Source organism: Charadrius vociferus, unplaced genomic scaffold (genome assembly GCF_000708025.1).
Source record: "Charadrius vociferus isolate BGI_N301 unplaced genomic scaffold, ASM70802v2 scaffold379, whole genome shotgun sequence".
NCBI lineage: Eukaryota > Metazoa > Chordata > Aves > Charadriiformes > Charadriidae > Charadrius > Charadrius vociferus.
Genome location: NW_009649938.1, coordinates 185442 through 202352, shown reverse-complemented (window position 1 = coordinate 202352; position 16911 = coordinate 185442). Strand labels below are relative to the sequence as shown.

The 16911-nt window shown below is 36.1% G+C and overlaps 1 protein-coding gene across 1 annotated transcript in view; it reads left to right on the top strand.

Annotated features, from left to right (window-relative positions):
- Positions 1–16911, top strand: part of CAPS2 (calcyphosine 2) — a 43450-nt gene that overhangs the window by 25302 nt on the left and 1237 nt on the right. The window contains exons 11-14 of the mRNA XM_009891416.1: positions 13019–13095; positions 14663–14817; positions 15321–15440; positions 16542–16638. Coding sequence (XP_009889718.1) covers positions 13019–13095; positions 14663–14817; positions 15321–15440; positions 16542–16638 — 449 coding nt within the window. The remainder of the gene's footprint in view (positions 1–13018; positions 13096–14662; positions 14818–15320; positions 15441–16541; positions 16639–16911) is intronic.

The following is a 16911-nucleotide window of genomic DNA, read 5'->3' as shown; positions in this document are numbered from 1 at the left end:
AGGACTGGCTTATTCTGGTGATTTTGGCTTCCAGAAAAATACTTGCTAAGCACTAGAAGCCATGTGTATCAATTCTTATGACAGATATTAATATAATGTCTAGCAGAACAATTTCCTGTGTTAGATATTATCACTACTTGATTAAATTAATAAATCAAAACTTCTTTAGATTTCAAGGTACTTACTTTATCTGATTAATGGAACTTGTAATAACTTTTCTTCTGTGAAAAGAAGCTGCTCCTAGAGGAGCATAGCTAACAAAACCTACTCTTTTGATTTCTTTCCCATGTTCCCTCATTCCTGACTTCTGTAAACAGTCTCCTTTGTCAGTTTTCTTCATATCCTCCTTGTAGGAGATATTGCCGTAATAACCTCAGACTTATTTACAAGTCTGTTAGGTTCAGCACTATGCTTTGGCATTGCTCTGTCTAAACTGTATTTAATTTCTTTGCTGGTCAAAGAGCAGCATCTCTGCAATGGTGAACTTTGAGCTATATGCATAATGGCACATCTGCCTCTTTCTCTTGGCTGTTCTGGAGAACAAGAGAGAAAGGATGAGCTCTTGTCTTCTTCACAAAGTTACTAACAGTCTGCCCTCTCTTGAGTTGCTGATTGCAAATTGTTGAGGAAAATGTGTTGTGTGTGTTTTTTTTTGTTTGGTTGGTTTTCTTACAATTAAATTTATGAAAATAGTGTATTTTTGGATAGGGTACACAACTTGAAGATGGACATAGTGATGATCTTACAGCTCTTGATGAGAAAGCTCTCCTGCAACAATGCTACACAAGCAAGCCCTGTAATATGTGGCACAGTATAAGGAAATCAGAAGCTGTAAGTATTTTGGCTGATATGGTGTTAACTGTCTAGACTCGTAGAATGACTTCCCAGATGTTCAGCAGAAGTTAGGCCTTTGATGATTTGCTCCTAGTATGTAATTGCATCCACTGAAGTCATAGGAGTTTAAACATTTGTTTCAAGCAGAGCTGAACTGAGCAATCCAGTAAGCATTTTTTTAATACTATCGTCAATGCTTGTATTTTATGCAGTAATGTATATAAATGAGAATGGAAATTATGAATAATAAATACAAATATATACATACAACTAAGATTAACTGAGTGACTTGTGTTAACATTTCCTCTGGCCTGTAGCTTGTACCTGAGCCTATATTCCATGGTCCGTGGATTCCATGATTCCATGAGGTCTTACTCTGACTTGTTTCTGGAGTAAATGGGCTCTTTTCCCTCATTAACTCCTGAAGTGGAGTATGTGATAACAACTGGCTTTGTAAGCTCTGTGGGCTCTGCTGTGGGTATTAGATCCGATCAGCCACAGCTTTGGCTGAGTCTTCAAGCTCTGAGGATGGAGATCCTACAGCATCTCTAGGCAACATCTTCCTGTGATACGCTACTGTCCTTGTGAAAAGGTTCTTCCTATTATCCATATCAAGCCTCCCAAGGCTCAATTTGTAACCTTGGTCCCCTGTTATACTGTTGGCCACTGTCAAAAAAAGTTTGGTTCTCTCTTCTTTGTAACCTCTCTTTGGTTGTAGGATGTCTTCAGAATGCCTCGTAGCTGCTGCTTCTGCAAACTAAACAAACCCACGCTCCCTTAGCCTCTCCTTTCCGTTGCTTTGACCCTAATCTTCTGTCAGATCCCTTCCAGATTCCTCTCATCCCTATTGGTCTTGGGAAGGAGGGAGCCCCGAAAACCAGCAACAATTATAGCATCTAGCATGCATAGAGGGGAATTAAAACTCTTCCTATATGGATGTGCCCAATATGTTTCTTTAACTTCTTACATAGACATGATTTTTACTCGTTTTAGGACTGAATAATAGGATTCATGCCCATCTAAGGCTAAGACTTGAATTTAGGATTATTTACAATGATGAAGAACCTTGAGATTTGCTATTGCATGATTCATCATTTGCATGTGCAGAGTGATGGCTTTCAAAACTGAAGAGTACATTTAGTGACCTAGTATTCAATTGAAATTCAAGGTGTAAGGTTTCTTTCTTCAGCGTGCTAGCTGGTTTGGCTCTATAAGACGGGGTCCAAGGAATATGTTGTGCTTTACACTGCTATGTATTATCACTGTGTCCTCTTTTACATAATGCTTTTTAATACATCTGTTGTGACAGTTAATGGGCAAAAATTCAGTAACTCGGAATAAAGCACCTACAGTTCTAATAGCTGCAAAAATGAAATAGGGGGCTTTTTAGTTTGCTCTTATATCTCCTATAATTCTGAAATCTTTTAAGGCTTAAAATCTGTTCGGAATAACCACCAGCTGGTCTGATGTTACGTTATTTATTTGGGTTTTTTGGTTGCTGGGGCTTTGAGGGGTTTGGTTTGGGTTTTTTTTGGCTAATGCCAATCAGTATTTTCTTGAAGGTTGTGATTTATACCCATAACATCTCTGTGGAATTAGGGATTATCCCTTACAGTTACTTGGTGTCTGGGAACCAATTTTTGGTTCTTCTTCAGCCATGGGAAGGCTTGATCTATCTAGAATTTTGTTTGTACACAAAAATTGTGTGGAAAAAATAACCAGTCTGAAAAATATCTTAATTCTTTGGTTTCAGGATATCTACAGAGTTGTCAAAAAGGTTGCATAAACCCCCTCAGTAATAATAATCTCTGTTTTCTCATATATAAATATTATTTTTTTGAGGGGGAAAAATTTAAGTGCAGTGAAAAAGTTCCGAAAACTGGAAGATAAAACAAAGAAGAGATACCGGGGCCTGGTTGTTGCCAGTGGCCTCCATGCTGTCCTGGGGGCATCCTCTTGTGCTTTGTTTTCTCTTTCTATGAAACAAATGAAGATCAACGCCTGAGCACTTTACAGTGAATGGCACAAGGATATGGTTCAGTGTTACTCTAATAAAAATAATAATAATATCATGTTAAATCCCCTTCCCCCTTAGGATGATCTTTCCTGAAAGGTTTTTCAGATTGGCCTGTCTCAGCATAAAATTATTGTGGCATGCAGCAAATAAAAATTGTGCCTTGAGACTAAGTCTTAAAAGACTTTTTTTTACTAAATATTGCTGGAGGTAAAGTTTCATTCTCTGAGTTGGAATCTGTGTCAACCATGAAACCTGGAAGAGTGTGAGTTTCCTCAGGCAGTATTGTACTTACAGAATTTATTGGAAAGAATACAGAGATAAGGATGCTGTCTGTCAACAGAAATACTAGAATTCTCATATTTATTGACAGCTAATAGGCATAGACAATTTGAGTGTGTAGTAGAGAATATTATTTGTCTATTTGTTATGCAAATAGAACTCTATTCAAAAAGATGGAAAAAAAAAGATTAATTGTGACATTGGTAAGATTGTGACCTCTGAACGCTGTCTTAAAGGGTGATTTATTATTTGAAGTGTCTGGTGTTATATATTTCATTTTCTCTCAGTCAGTTTTTCATTGCAGGAGGATGTTGCTGCAGAGAGGAGAAAACAGGCTGTAGTAGAACAAGTGATGGTGGATCAATTATCTAGGTAAGTGAATTTATAATGTAAAAAGTCTTTTTAATTTGAATTAAAAGATCAGTAAAAAAAAAAGTCTTTTTAATGCACAGGTTTGTGCATCTTGGATCATGGATGTTCATTCTGTGCTTACCCTCCATTAGCTGCTTTGCCTTATTTTTTCACGTATTCCTTCTCCTGCTCTGAACCCTTCTGTTGACAATGTCAAAACAATATTCAATACTGCTGCAACTGCATCAGGATGAACCTTTAATTTAAAAAATTTCTCTGTTTATGTTCCAAATATAAATGTGCCAGTACTGCCAAACAAATTGGTGTCAGAGAATAGGACATTAATCGGGGAAGATTAGTTCAAAACTGTTGCATGAAAAAAAGTCTATTAAAAGAAACACAAAGGTGTTTCGATTTTTTTTTTTTTAGTAGAGCCAATCTTGCAGTTAAATCAGTGTAACTGATGTGTGTGAAGGTGGATCTGTGTAGATCAGAGAGCAAGTTTATAAAACAATGTTAGCTGTACAAAATTATTTTTTCCTTCTGATTATGAACCATTTCAATAATGTAAAAAGAATCTAATGTGCTTTTAAATAATTTCTTCATTTGTTTACTTGTTAAACTGATACAGAGAATATAAAAATATTCAGAAACCAGTTCATCTGTTTCTTGTCTGCTTGGTGGGACTGTACTAACACAGCTGTGTTAGTACTTTGGGAGAGGAAGTGCCAATGTTTTTGTTGGATGGTGTCACTGGTCGGTACTAGTAACTGCTGTCACTGATTTTGGGGGGAGCCATGGATAAAGAATATCTGATGGAATATTTACAGAAATAGTGGAAATGAGGAAAAAAAAACCCACCACCCTTTGAAATCCTAAGATTTATTTTATATATACATATATATAAAATATCTATGTGTGTGTATATATATGCACACACATGTATGTAGGGTTGTGATCAGTGGTGCGGAGTCCAGTTGAAGGCCTGTAGCTAGCGGTGTTCCCCAGGGCTCAGTACTGGGTCTAGTCTTGTTCATCAATGACCTGGGTGAGGGGACAGCGTACCCTTGGCAAGTTTGCTGCTGACACAAAACTGGGAGGAGTGGCTGACACACCAGAAGGCTGTGCTGCTATTCGGTGAGAGCTGGACAGGCTGGAGAGTTGGGCGAAGAGGAACCTAGTGCAGTTCAACAAGGGCAAGTGTAGGGCCCTGCCCCTAGGGAGGAATAACCCCAGACACTGCTACAGATTAGGGGTTGACCTGCTGGAGAGCAGCTCAACAAGATGACCATGAGCCAGCAATGCCATGTGCCATGAAGGCCAATGGTATCCTACGGTGCATTAAAAAGAGCATGGCCAGCAGGTTGAGGGAGTTCATCGTCCTCCTCTACTCTGCCCTGGTGAGGCCATATCTGGAGTTCTATGTCCAGTTCTGGGCTCCCCAGTTCAAGAAAGACAAGGAACTACTGGAGAGAGTCCAGTGGAGGGCTACAAAGATGATCAAGGGAATGGAGCACCTCTCATATGAGGAAAGGCTGAGAGACCTGGATCTGTTTAGCCTGGAGAAGACCGAGGGGATCTTATCAATGCTTATAAATATCTAAAGGCTGGGTATCAAGAGGATAGGTTCAGACTCTTTTCCGTGGTGCCCAGTGACAGGACAAGGGGCAACGGACACAAACTGGAACACAGGAAATTCCATCTCAACACGAGAAAAAACTTCTTTACTTTGAGGGTGGCAGAGCACTGGAACAGGCTGCCTAGAGAGGTGGTGGAATCTGCTTCTATGGAGATACTCAAAACCTGCCTGGATGCGTTCCTGTCCAACTTGCTCTAGGTGAACCTGCTTTGGCAGGGGGGTTGGACTAGATGATCTCCGATGATCTTCCAACCCCTACTATTCTGTGATTCTGTGGTATTAAAATTGTATATATACATAATATACTTTAAATAATAGATATATACATGTAAAGTTACTACATAGTAGTGCACTGCCAGAATATTATTGCATATATTTGATTTTCAGTAATCAACTTCAGAATTTTTAAACGCAAAATAAAAGTCCACAAATTTATGCATGCTTAATAGATAACTCCCAAGATTTTATTGCTGTGTTATTCTTGAGTGTTTTCTTTCCTGAGTAACAATACGTAAGATCTGAAATTCAAGCTTACTAATAGTCAGAGGGCTTCTCCCTGCTCTTTCTGGTCAGAGCTGTTATAAGTGACCCAGAGCAATCCATGCATGCTGATGTTTGCAAGGAAGCTCGTGGACTTTGGGGATTTGGGACAGCACCAATGCGTTTTAGAAAAAGAACACTGCATGAAACAAAGTAAGTTTTCTCTAGTGGTCATTTTTTTTTTACAGATATATTTTCTGCTGGTTTTTTTTTTTTATGATTTTGGGCTCTGTGAAGTCTGCCTTTCCAGATGTTTTATTTCTCGTTTGGATCCACCAGCTTCATGTGAGGCCATTTTTATAGCCTCCCCATGCTTGTAATTGCCTGGTGGGACCTTTTTATGTAGATTCTCTGTGTATAATGATTGATTCATAGAATTTATAAAACCTGGGAGAACATTTTTAAGCTTATATTGATACTGTTCATCACAGGGTTTTGCCAGCCTTTTCTGAGCTGTTGAATGTTTGCAATCTTGTCACATCCTTTTAGAGATTCCTATCCTGAGGTGCATAAAATTGCATAAATATGCATCTGTAAATGCTAATGCAGATCTTCACAATATAATCATACTTTTCTTTCATGTTTTGATTTCTGCTGCAATAATTAACTATATTGGCATTTAAGTGTCACTCCTGGCCTGTGAGCATTGAAATAGTAACTCTAAGGGCTTAAGAAAAACTGAGAAAATATTGTGATCCATAAAATTAAATTAATCTGCAGGTCTGAGTTTTGTTCTGTTAATCTTTCTCAACATGCAGGCAAACATCTCTGCTTTGTGAGTTTTAACATCCTGCTTTAAAGTCTTTCTCAACAAATGCCATCTTTGTATTCTTAAAAAAAAAACCAAACAAAAAAACAACAAACCAGGTGGGTAAAGACGTCCCAACCTGGGTATTTTTGCAAGAAAACACATGCATTGGTGGATGTATGGTGAGTAGTAGAGGTTTAATTCTCGATATAAGTGTATGTAAACAAAATATTCCATTCATATCTGTGCCTTCTGTGAATGTACTCTCGTATTATATAATTACAGAACACCTTCCACATTATAACTCTCGCTTTTTAATTCAGCTACGAGGGATCATCTCCTCAGCCAGTTGCCAAGGATACCGTATTTCACATTTTTTGCTGTTTTGAAACAGTTGATTTTTATGTAACATTTCTCTATGAGCATATAGGTGTCATTACCATGCTGCATTATTTTCACAGAATAAGGACAAAATCAGGATTAACTGAAAACATGCTCTCTAACAAGCTACACTTTGATAGTAGGATTATATCGAGGTAATCACAAATTTTGTGAAGCTTTTCAATTCTATGAATTTATCAATGGTGATCTTTACCCTCTTGAAATAATTAATTGCACTGAACCTTTCTGTTCGGTGTTGAGAAAAAAAAGTATGTGCTGTGTGGGAATATATATATATGCATACATGTGTAATAAATTTTGACATGGCTGATGGATAGTGGCTTTACTGTCCCATTGTACAGTGTTAAGATGCATAAGTAGTGTTATGTTACCATCATACCCATAGCTCTGTGCAGGACAGTTAGCACAGGGGCTGTGTAAAACAATGCTCTTAGCCATTGCACCTCAGGTAATTAAAAATTCTTTTAGCCTTGTCTTAGTATGTGGCAACCAATGTGGATGGAAAGGATAGCTTTGTGTCTTGTTTATAGCTCCTTACATATAAAGTATAAAACTTGCAGGTTTGGGGCATTTTTGAAACTGTTCTGAATTGAGTAGCGGTGGCATAATCATATTCTTCAGCTCTGAAAGTGGCACTTTTCTGAAGCAGTGAGCTGTATACTTATTAGACGTAGCTGAAGATTCCGCCACGTAGCTTCATATACCATAATGAATGCAGTAGTCCTGGTGTTAATAATGCTCTAGTTGAGTGAAAATTACATTGGTATAGTAAAACACCTTGAAAGGTGTTTAACATTATGGAGAATAAAATACTGTGTAAAAGTATGTGTCCAAATCCAGAAGTTTTAATTCCATAGTGATTTAGAGAAAATAGTCCGATACCTCTTTCAAAGAAAAAGATTGTACAATATGCAACATTGGAAATAAAATGCATATTCCAAATGCAGAAACTTTATTTATGTTTGGGTAGAATTGGGTTTATATGGATGCAAAGTCATAAAGGTGCTTTTCAATTTTCCTTCTAGAAATGGTCGTGATGCTTGTAGAGAGTTGATTGGATTTTTTTTCACATGTGACAGATCCCTTACTGTGTATGAATTTCGACAGTTTGGAAAAAATAGGTAGGATAAATTACTTTTTAAAAAGGTTTTAGAAAACATTCTCCACTGTATTTAAGAAACTTAAATAAATTTAGTTCTTTTAAGATCAGTTTTTAATTATACTTCACAGAACAAATGCCTTGCCTTTCATTCAGAAGGGAGTTTATCAACATCAACGTGGACAAAAGAAGGGAAAAGCTTATGATCTTAGTGACTTCTATATTGTAAGTATTCTTTTGTTGAATATAAATCGCTTTTGTTGGTGATTTGGAAGTAATATTTAGATATTCGAGTTGACAATTGTGATCTAGCTTTCCAAGAAGACCAAAAGTGTTTCCCTTCAGTAACATTTTCGAATTAAAGATTTTCAGGAGTCTGGATTATTTTGCTGTCCCACATTTTAGAGATTCCGTTTTTGGTCTCAAATTAAGCTGTAGTTTGTAATTCTCCCACTAGAGGGCACAAGACTGCAGACAGTGTAGTCCTTTTTGGAGGCAAAATGAACATTCGGGAAGGAGAGTCCTGAAGACCAAAGCACTTGTTAAAAATTAATAATCTTTGTAAGGTCTGCTGGCGTTTTTTACACGAGGAAATGATTAAAAATATTTTTACACGTGAGGAAATTGCAAGTTAATTAGTTTTAACCTGAAGTTTGAAAATGTTTACCACCAGCTGTTTAGAGTACAGTGGTAAACAGTGGTAAACTTCATCTACCAGCTAATCTGATGGGTGACTACAAATCACATTGCATCTTCTGTATTGGTGTACTTCTGTACTGGGTTAAGTGTTCCTGGTTTATAAATACTTGAGCAATTTTTCAAGTACATTTTTTTCACTTAGTTCTTCACATCCTCCTGCAAATCTTAAGTTTAGAGCAAAGACTGTGTTTGAATGAAGTATTTAAAGTAAAAGAAGACAACATTAGTTTTTAGTGTTTTGTCTAATCACCCGCCTAATCCTAACTGTTTACCTGTGGCTATGGTATGAGTTTCCAAGATGAAAGATAATACTTTCTTTATGGCATGGGGGTTGAAGCTATTTTTTAGAGATTATTTTATTTTATTTTATTTTTATTGTCATGTGTATCTTTGCAACCTGCAGATGGAAATGTGTTATGAATAAAGATGCATCTTAAAGCCATCTAGAAAATTTACTGCTACTGAGTTCAATAGCTCTTTGGAATGACATCGTATCTGTGAATCTACGTATCTGCAAACTAGGTGTCTGGGCTGGCATTAAGATATAAACATCTCTCACAAAGTCCAAATGGTTGATACACTGGCACAATAGCAGTGTCTCTGTTTCCTTCTTAGTTTATGAGTTTTGGAGGCTTTATAACCCCAGCCTGCATGGGTATTACAGTTAGAGCTACTGCTGGTTTTGATTCTTGTCAGCATTCTTTGCTTTTAGTTTGCTGCTTTTGTTTCTCTCCCCTTCCCTCTTCTTCCGAACCAAAAAGCATCTTTAATTTTGCAGAACACGTGAGGTGTGTCCTCTGTCCCCAACTTTGAGGAAAGGGGAATTTGTAATACTCAGAAGATACTATACTCGGTAGTAGAACTATATGCTACTAATAACATGTTTTTATTCAACATTTATTAGTGAAATCTAGCAATTTTAAAGGATAACTTTTTAAACATTGCAGGAATTATTTGAACTTTGGGAAAGCTACGTTTCAGTTGTTTGTTTATCTCAAGTATGCTTTTAGGTCATTGAAAATAACTGGAGGGTTTCTTCTAGTCTGAGAGAACTCATGGAATCAACGGGGCACCTTCTGCGATGCTCTTCTGTGGTCCAGTGAGTTTTGGATCCCATAAGGATGAAGGAAAAGAAAAATTGAAAAGTAGAGCCTGGCTGAGGGAGCAAGAATCTGTAGTGTCATGTTTCTCAACTCTAGATTAGGCAACTGTATGCCCTCTTACTAGACAAGCCTCTCTGTAGAGGATAATGTGTTATCTTGAAGCCTGCAGCTGTTTTTTTTTTAGTACTAGAAGGGCTCTGTTAAGGAGGTTAACTGACCTTAGCTACACCTTTTCATCATTTTGTACCAGGCTTTTAACACTCATACTTCTTGAAGGTCTTGCAGTAAGTATTTTATGACATATATCACCTATTTGTAAACCATTACATGCTTTACCAACAGGGAGCTAACCTAACTTTCCGAAGTTTTGATCATAACCTTCCAGAAAGTTTTAAGCAGAACCCAGTTCTCACCCTTCGCGTGATAAGTATTGATGAAGCAGCTATGGATTTTCTAAAGTAAGTGCAGCTAAATGTTTTTGAAATTACCTTTCCTTCCTTAAACAAAAAAGATTTTTTTAATAAGAGCTTCTAATATCTTATTACTTATACTGCTAAAAAAAATATCTCTATTTAGGCAGTTGTGTCCTCAAACCAGGACATGTTGTTAATAGAAATTAGTAATAGATGTTAATGGGTAATTCAGTGACTTTCTAAATTGATAAGAAGTAATTTTAAAATAAGAATTAATTAAATTATGGAACTGTCTTACTTGCTTTGTTTGAAGTCAGATGTTTTCATATACAAATCAAATAATGGAACTTTTCTTATGTGATGAACTAAAATACTGCTCTTGGGGAAAAATGCTTTTTTTGTGATCACCATTGTTATAATTGAATCTTTTGTGAAGCTTATGTTAAAAGCTGGTATCAGTCATGATAACTCAAGTGTTTGAACACAGGCAGGGGAAGGATTGGAGGTTTCTCACTCTGTTTTTTCTTTTCCATTTTCTTTTTCCTTCCTTTTCCTATCCCTTCATTCTTCCAGATACTGACACATGTTGAAGACTTCAGGCATGGGGACAGGATTTCTGCACTTATTCTTTCAAAATAAGTTTTAGTAAATTATGTTGTTCCATAATCTGAAAGATGGGAATTTCTTAGAACTTTTCCAAATGGTTAGGTGAATGTTAATCTTTGAGTATGAGTTATTTTTGAAGGTAATATTCTTATCTCAGTATCTATACAGAAGTAAACATTCTACGGAATGAAGCATCTTTCTCTGGATTTTCTGGATTTTATTGTGAGTGTAGTGGTTCTTAACACAAATAAAATCTTGGTATAAAATTTATTGCACTGTTGCGTTACCTGAACATGGGAGTTACTTAACAGTGTTGGAAATACAGTCAAGAGTTTGGTTACTCAAATTTTGGTGAGGAGTGTTAGCTGATAGCAGACGTTACAAGTAGAAATTTTCATAAAATCATGGAATCATAGAAAAGGCACCTCAAGAGGATCTCTAGTCCAACCCCCTATGCTCAGAGCAGGGTTTACTACAGAGGGTTGCTCAGGGCTGCATCCGGTTGGGTTTTTTAATATCTTCAAGCATGGAGACTCTGCAACCTCTGTGGACAACCTATTCCAGCGTTTGATCACCCTCACAGTACAAAAGTGTTTCCTGATGTTCAGAGGGAACCTCCTGTGTGCCCATGGCCTCTTGTCCTGTTACTGGGCTCCACTGAGCAGAGCCTGTCTCAGGCTTCTTTACTCCCTCCTGTCAGGTATTTATACACACTGATAGAATCCCTCAAGCCTTCTCTTCCCCAGGCTAAACAGTTCCAGCTCTCCCGGCCTCTCCTCATATATCAAATGCTTCAATCCCTTCTTGACTAGGAACAGCAATAACAGAATCTCAATTAAATACGTTCACTATCCAAAGCCTACCTTTGTTAGCACAACTTAACTGACTATTATTTTTACTTCTGCCGGTGTTTAGACACATGAAGCTTGTTTTCAGTTATGGTAATATTCACTTTAAGGTCCCTTTACAGGGAAAGCTCTGCAAAGGAGCCATAGTGAGCTAAAAGTACATAAAACAGTAAATTCAAATGTAATTGGTTATAGAAATATATAGTTGTATGATGCTTAGTGCTAATTGTTCCCTCTCTGCAAGGTTTCCACGAAATTAAAACCAATGTAGTTTAATTTCAGGTAGTTTATGTAAGACACTGAATTTCAGAAGCCTATCATTCTGGTAAACAACTTTTTCTTTCATTTGTTGCTAATCTTATGCCTGTGAAATTTGGAGTTGATCCAATGTTATCTCTGAAGGCTCCAGAAAGAATACCTGCTCACTGGGTTATAATTTTGGATTTTCTGCTACCTGTGGTGGAACAGATTGTTTCTTTTTTATGCTCTCTCTCTCTTTGCTCTTTCCATTAGTGTCTAAATTTCAGATTGTGAAGTCTGTCCTCTTCTTCTGAATGGGAGTGTTATTGAACAGTATTCTCTGGTACAAAACTCTTGAATTGTGTCCTCTTACCGCCATTACTGTACTCAGAGAATCCTGTTCAGGTACAGTCCAAAAGGTCTATTGCAGGTTTTCAGGAGCAGCTATGCCCTGCTGTCACAAGCCATGAATCTTTTGTTTTATGTGTGTTTTAGAGAGAGCATGCTGTCCTCTGTAGATGGTTGTTGACTTTCTGGTTTAGGTGGTTTGATATAGACAAGCTTTTAGGGACTTCATAATGGGAGATATCCAAGGTGGAGATGAAAAGTCTTAATATAGATTAAAATAACTATTGGACTTTTTTTCTCCCCAATAGGTCCTTCCGTAGTATTTTTTTATCAAACTGTACAATATTTTTTTGATGGGGGTTTCTGGGAAGCTCTTCTCAGAAGGGAATCACAAAATTTAACCGTAATTCTTAGATCATACCTAAGATATGCTTATCCAGGTTTTGATCTACAGTCTTGCTATTTCTCTTCTGAAGAGAGGTTTGTAGCTACTTCATGTTATTTTCCTATTGGTAACTAAATTTAGTTGCTTTAACAAATCCTTCCAGTGGCCTGAGCTGAAGATTAGGACTGTCTTTAAATAAATTTTTGGATATTTTACAGACAGGAGGAATTACCCATGATTAATGCATTAGTAGAGGAGCTGCTAATGGAATATCGTCAGAACAGAATTCCTGCATATCTGCAGCTATTGTGTGTGCCATCTCAAACTCAAGCAAGTCAATACTATGCTTATAAGGGTAGTATAAGAATTTAATATAAAGCTCAACATGTGTTTTTTATTACAGCTGTTTTGAATTCAGTAATATTACATGTACTTTCACCAATGAAGATTAATTTTGATTATTTTAGAGCTTCTTCTATGGAATTCAAGCAAGAGTGTTCCAAGCAAGTGGTTGATAACAACAAAGTTTTCAAGAAGATTCAAGGTTTGTGTCTACCAGAACCAATTTAATTTTAATTTCTGTATCTCTATCTTTACAGTTCAATGCAAAGAATGGTAACATTAATGAAATTAAACAGAAGTTAGATATTCTGATAAATATTATTAGAATCTGATACTAGACTAAATCTATCATAAGAATACTTTCTCCTCTCTCTTTCTTTAAATAAACAGTCTGGCTAAAGATAGTGAAGACAGTATAGAATAGTTGTGAATGCGGGCAATAAAATGTTAATCTCTGTGTTGACATAATCTGAAAAAATGCTGAAGCATAATGCCAATCCAATGTTAAACTGGCATTGAATTTTAAAAGTTACAGTTAATTTTGTCCTAGATGCTTCTTTAGGCCTTTTTTTTTTTTATAATTTCTTTTGATAGTCTTTAATATTATGCATATTAAAATATGTGAGTACTATTGAGTAGTATATTCTGGAATATGTAATTAAATTTTACCAGGTTCCCACCTACAATCTTTAGGACAAAGGCAAAGTTTTGTGTTTAAAATTATGGAAAGATGTTTATGCAGTGCTGTGTATTACCTCTGTAACCTGTGATCAACAAAAACTGTTGAACTGAACAGCTTCCAGGTCCCAGAATCTCCACTATTTACTGTCATTAGCTGAACCTTTTTTAAGTAAGCACTCTTTGGTCACTGAAATCTGTTACGTTTAGAAAAATTGTTGGAATAATAAGTTAGGGATATTTTTTAATCTTACAGTTATTCCTTGTTTTCCCTCATGTAATAGACACAAATTAATTTCTCAATTATCCGACTACATCTAAGATTTGCTGGTGTGGCTTGGAAGAAGGTTATGTGTATATACTTCAAGACATCTTTTACCATATGTCTGAATTTGAACTTTACTGGAAAAAACTTTCTTCTTTCCCCGTCTCCCCTATTTGGCTTTATAATTGTGGATAAAAGTAATCTGAAGATATAATATAATAATATCAGATGATTTCTGTTAACAGAGTATGCTGAGAAACTCAGACATCCTTAAAATAAACCTGCTACCTAGAGATTTTGATAAGGCTGTCATTTTTACCATAGAAATAGTTCTCTCTATATCCTTTTGGAATTATTTTGCAGAATTACTTATATTTGTTCCTGTTTCCACATGTATTTAACATGTTCGAACAATGAAGGAGCAACTGCGTGTCCCATAATGGAATGTTTGTATTACCAAAGTAGTGTTCCTTAATTGCTTTGTATGTTGAGTCATGTTATGTAATCAGTTCTAGCAGAAGTAAGCAGTTTTATAATCTGAGCACATAAAGGGGTGATATCCATTCTTCCTTTCCTTCTCTGATCTCTTTAAATGTTTTGTTGGATGTTGGCTGCTGCTTTATATGTTTTCTGCTTAAATGTTAAGTAACTGATAGTTTCATTTCGAAATGACATGCTCTCATCAAAGATAAGGGAGCTTGGATGTGTGGTTGTGTCATTTTAACCAGCAGTATCATAAGTAGTTGTGGTTTACTTTTATATCGGCTCCATAGCATGTGGCCAACTTCAGGTAAACATTGTGTCATTTATTTTTCCAAATCCTCAGGTGTACTCAGAAAGACAATAAGTAAAAGAGCAGTTCGGGTTATAACAGGCTTAGGAAAGTATTTCCGACACATAGACAAGAACAGAAATGGTTTTCTCTCTCAGGCAGACTTTAAAGAAGCTCTAAAAGTATTCCATTTGGAAATACCTGAAGGGGTAAGTCTAGCTGAAACTGTAATCGTGGGTATTATCTTACTTTAATTTATAGAATCACTTCCTTTCTTTGCTTAAATCTGTAGTTTACTAGCTATTTTTTTTAACTTTTTTTTTTCCTCTTGTGGTATATTGGCATATAATAATAATAATAATAAAAAAGTATAAATGTGCAGTCTTCTTACGTCATGAAGAAGAAAGAGGGATTGCAATCCATTTTTTCCTTTTTTTGCATTTTAAAAATAATTTGTATGATGCTATTTACTTACCTTTTTTTTTGTGGGTTTATATATTGTTTTAAAAACAGCCCACAGCTATCAAAACTGCAAATAATGTCAATTATGGTCATCAGTGACTGATGTTGACTTGCATTATTTTGATGAATCTTTCAGTCAGGTTTGATTTGTAAGTTGTTTTTTTGTGAGAATACTGTAATTTCCTATTACAGCATTTGTTTTATTCTAGGACATAGTGAAGAACTTTGGCAAAATATTTTTAAATTGCAGGACTTTGAATCCTTGTGGCTTATTCTTGATGATAGCAAGAGCGATAAGGTCGACTATGGAGAATTTACCCGTGCCATATTTGGAGAAATGAATGAATACCGCAAAGCATTTGTAAGAAAAGTAAGTTTGGTTGCAGATATTCTGGGTGTAGATATTTTGCAGTCCAACTTTGAAGTTGGTCATTGGTCATGTTCTGGTTGTTGGGTTTTTTGTTGTTGTTTTTCTTGAATTGTACATCTGGCAATTGACTTTTTAAACTTTCAGATCAGATTATTAAACATAAATTAGAAGACTGCATGCTGTTCCATTGTTGAATTAGTTAATTTTGCACTCTAGAATTAATTCCTTTATTATTTTGAGTTTATGTGTACATGTGCTATTCTTACACTTCAGTCCAATGTATAAAGCATCTGGCACCCTGAAACTATCTCTTCCAGAAATCTGTTGTCCTGGTTTGAGGTAAAACAGGATCAATTTTGTTCCTAAATCATGACACCTTATTTTGGCACATCACTGTATCTGTGTGCAGATTTTTTTTCCTCATGGTCTGAAATAGAGGCAATAATGCTTGCCTCCTTTGAGACCTACAATTAGAGTCATTATTTGTGAGAATTCTGATATTTGAAATGCCCTTTTTTATATGACAATAATGTAATGTTGAGCTGTTTGCAGTATGAAACACTGATTACAAAACAGCCAATAGAGTAGCGACTGGATATCAAGATAAATGACACGTACTTTCATACTTTTAATCATGGAGGATCTGACTCTCCTAGCCTTATGTATCGAGCATGTGTATTTGAGTAAACTGAAATGAAAACGAAGCTGTTGCTAGCAGTGCTGAAGAGGCTGTGTTGACGCCTGTCAGAATGACTCCAGAACCTTAGTAACTGGAGGAGGCAGAAGGGAAGCAGCTTAACATCTGGTTCTAAGGATGAGCTAGAAATTTTGGAGAGAAGACAAATTATTTTGAGTTGATGAGGGGACAACATTTGATGTGAAAGCTCTTGAGATAAAATAATCGTGAAATTCCATAATCTAGAATAATTTTCTGGTACCTGGTGCCTTACATAAAGTAGGTAAATTGACATAATCCATTGCACAAGATCTAAAAATACATGCTAGGTAGTTAAGTATATTTGATCTTTACGTCTTTCCACTTGGGTGTTTTTTTTTCTTTTTCCTTATATGCTTATATGATTTTGTTTTTCCCCTTTATAGGCTTATATGAAACTAGATTTCAACAAAACTGGGAGTGTGCCTATGGTAGATATCAGAAAATGTTACTGTGCAAAGAAACATCCTCTAGTATTGGCAGGTAATTCACATGAACAAAAAAAAATTTAAAGTCTGCAGCTACTGAAGTCATCTGTCAGCAGAGATACTAGATCCAGAAACTAGTTGCGAATACAAACTGTTTTATATTGGCTTAGACTTGAGCTGTTAAGGAGAACTTTTTTCCTCTGATGAGCTATAACGTGTCTATCTGGAACAGGATTATAAACAGTAAATGAGTTCATATAAACAATTCTAATACTTGCTTTTTATCAAGCTGCAAATACTGCATATATGCAGAGTAGCTCCTTTCCCT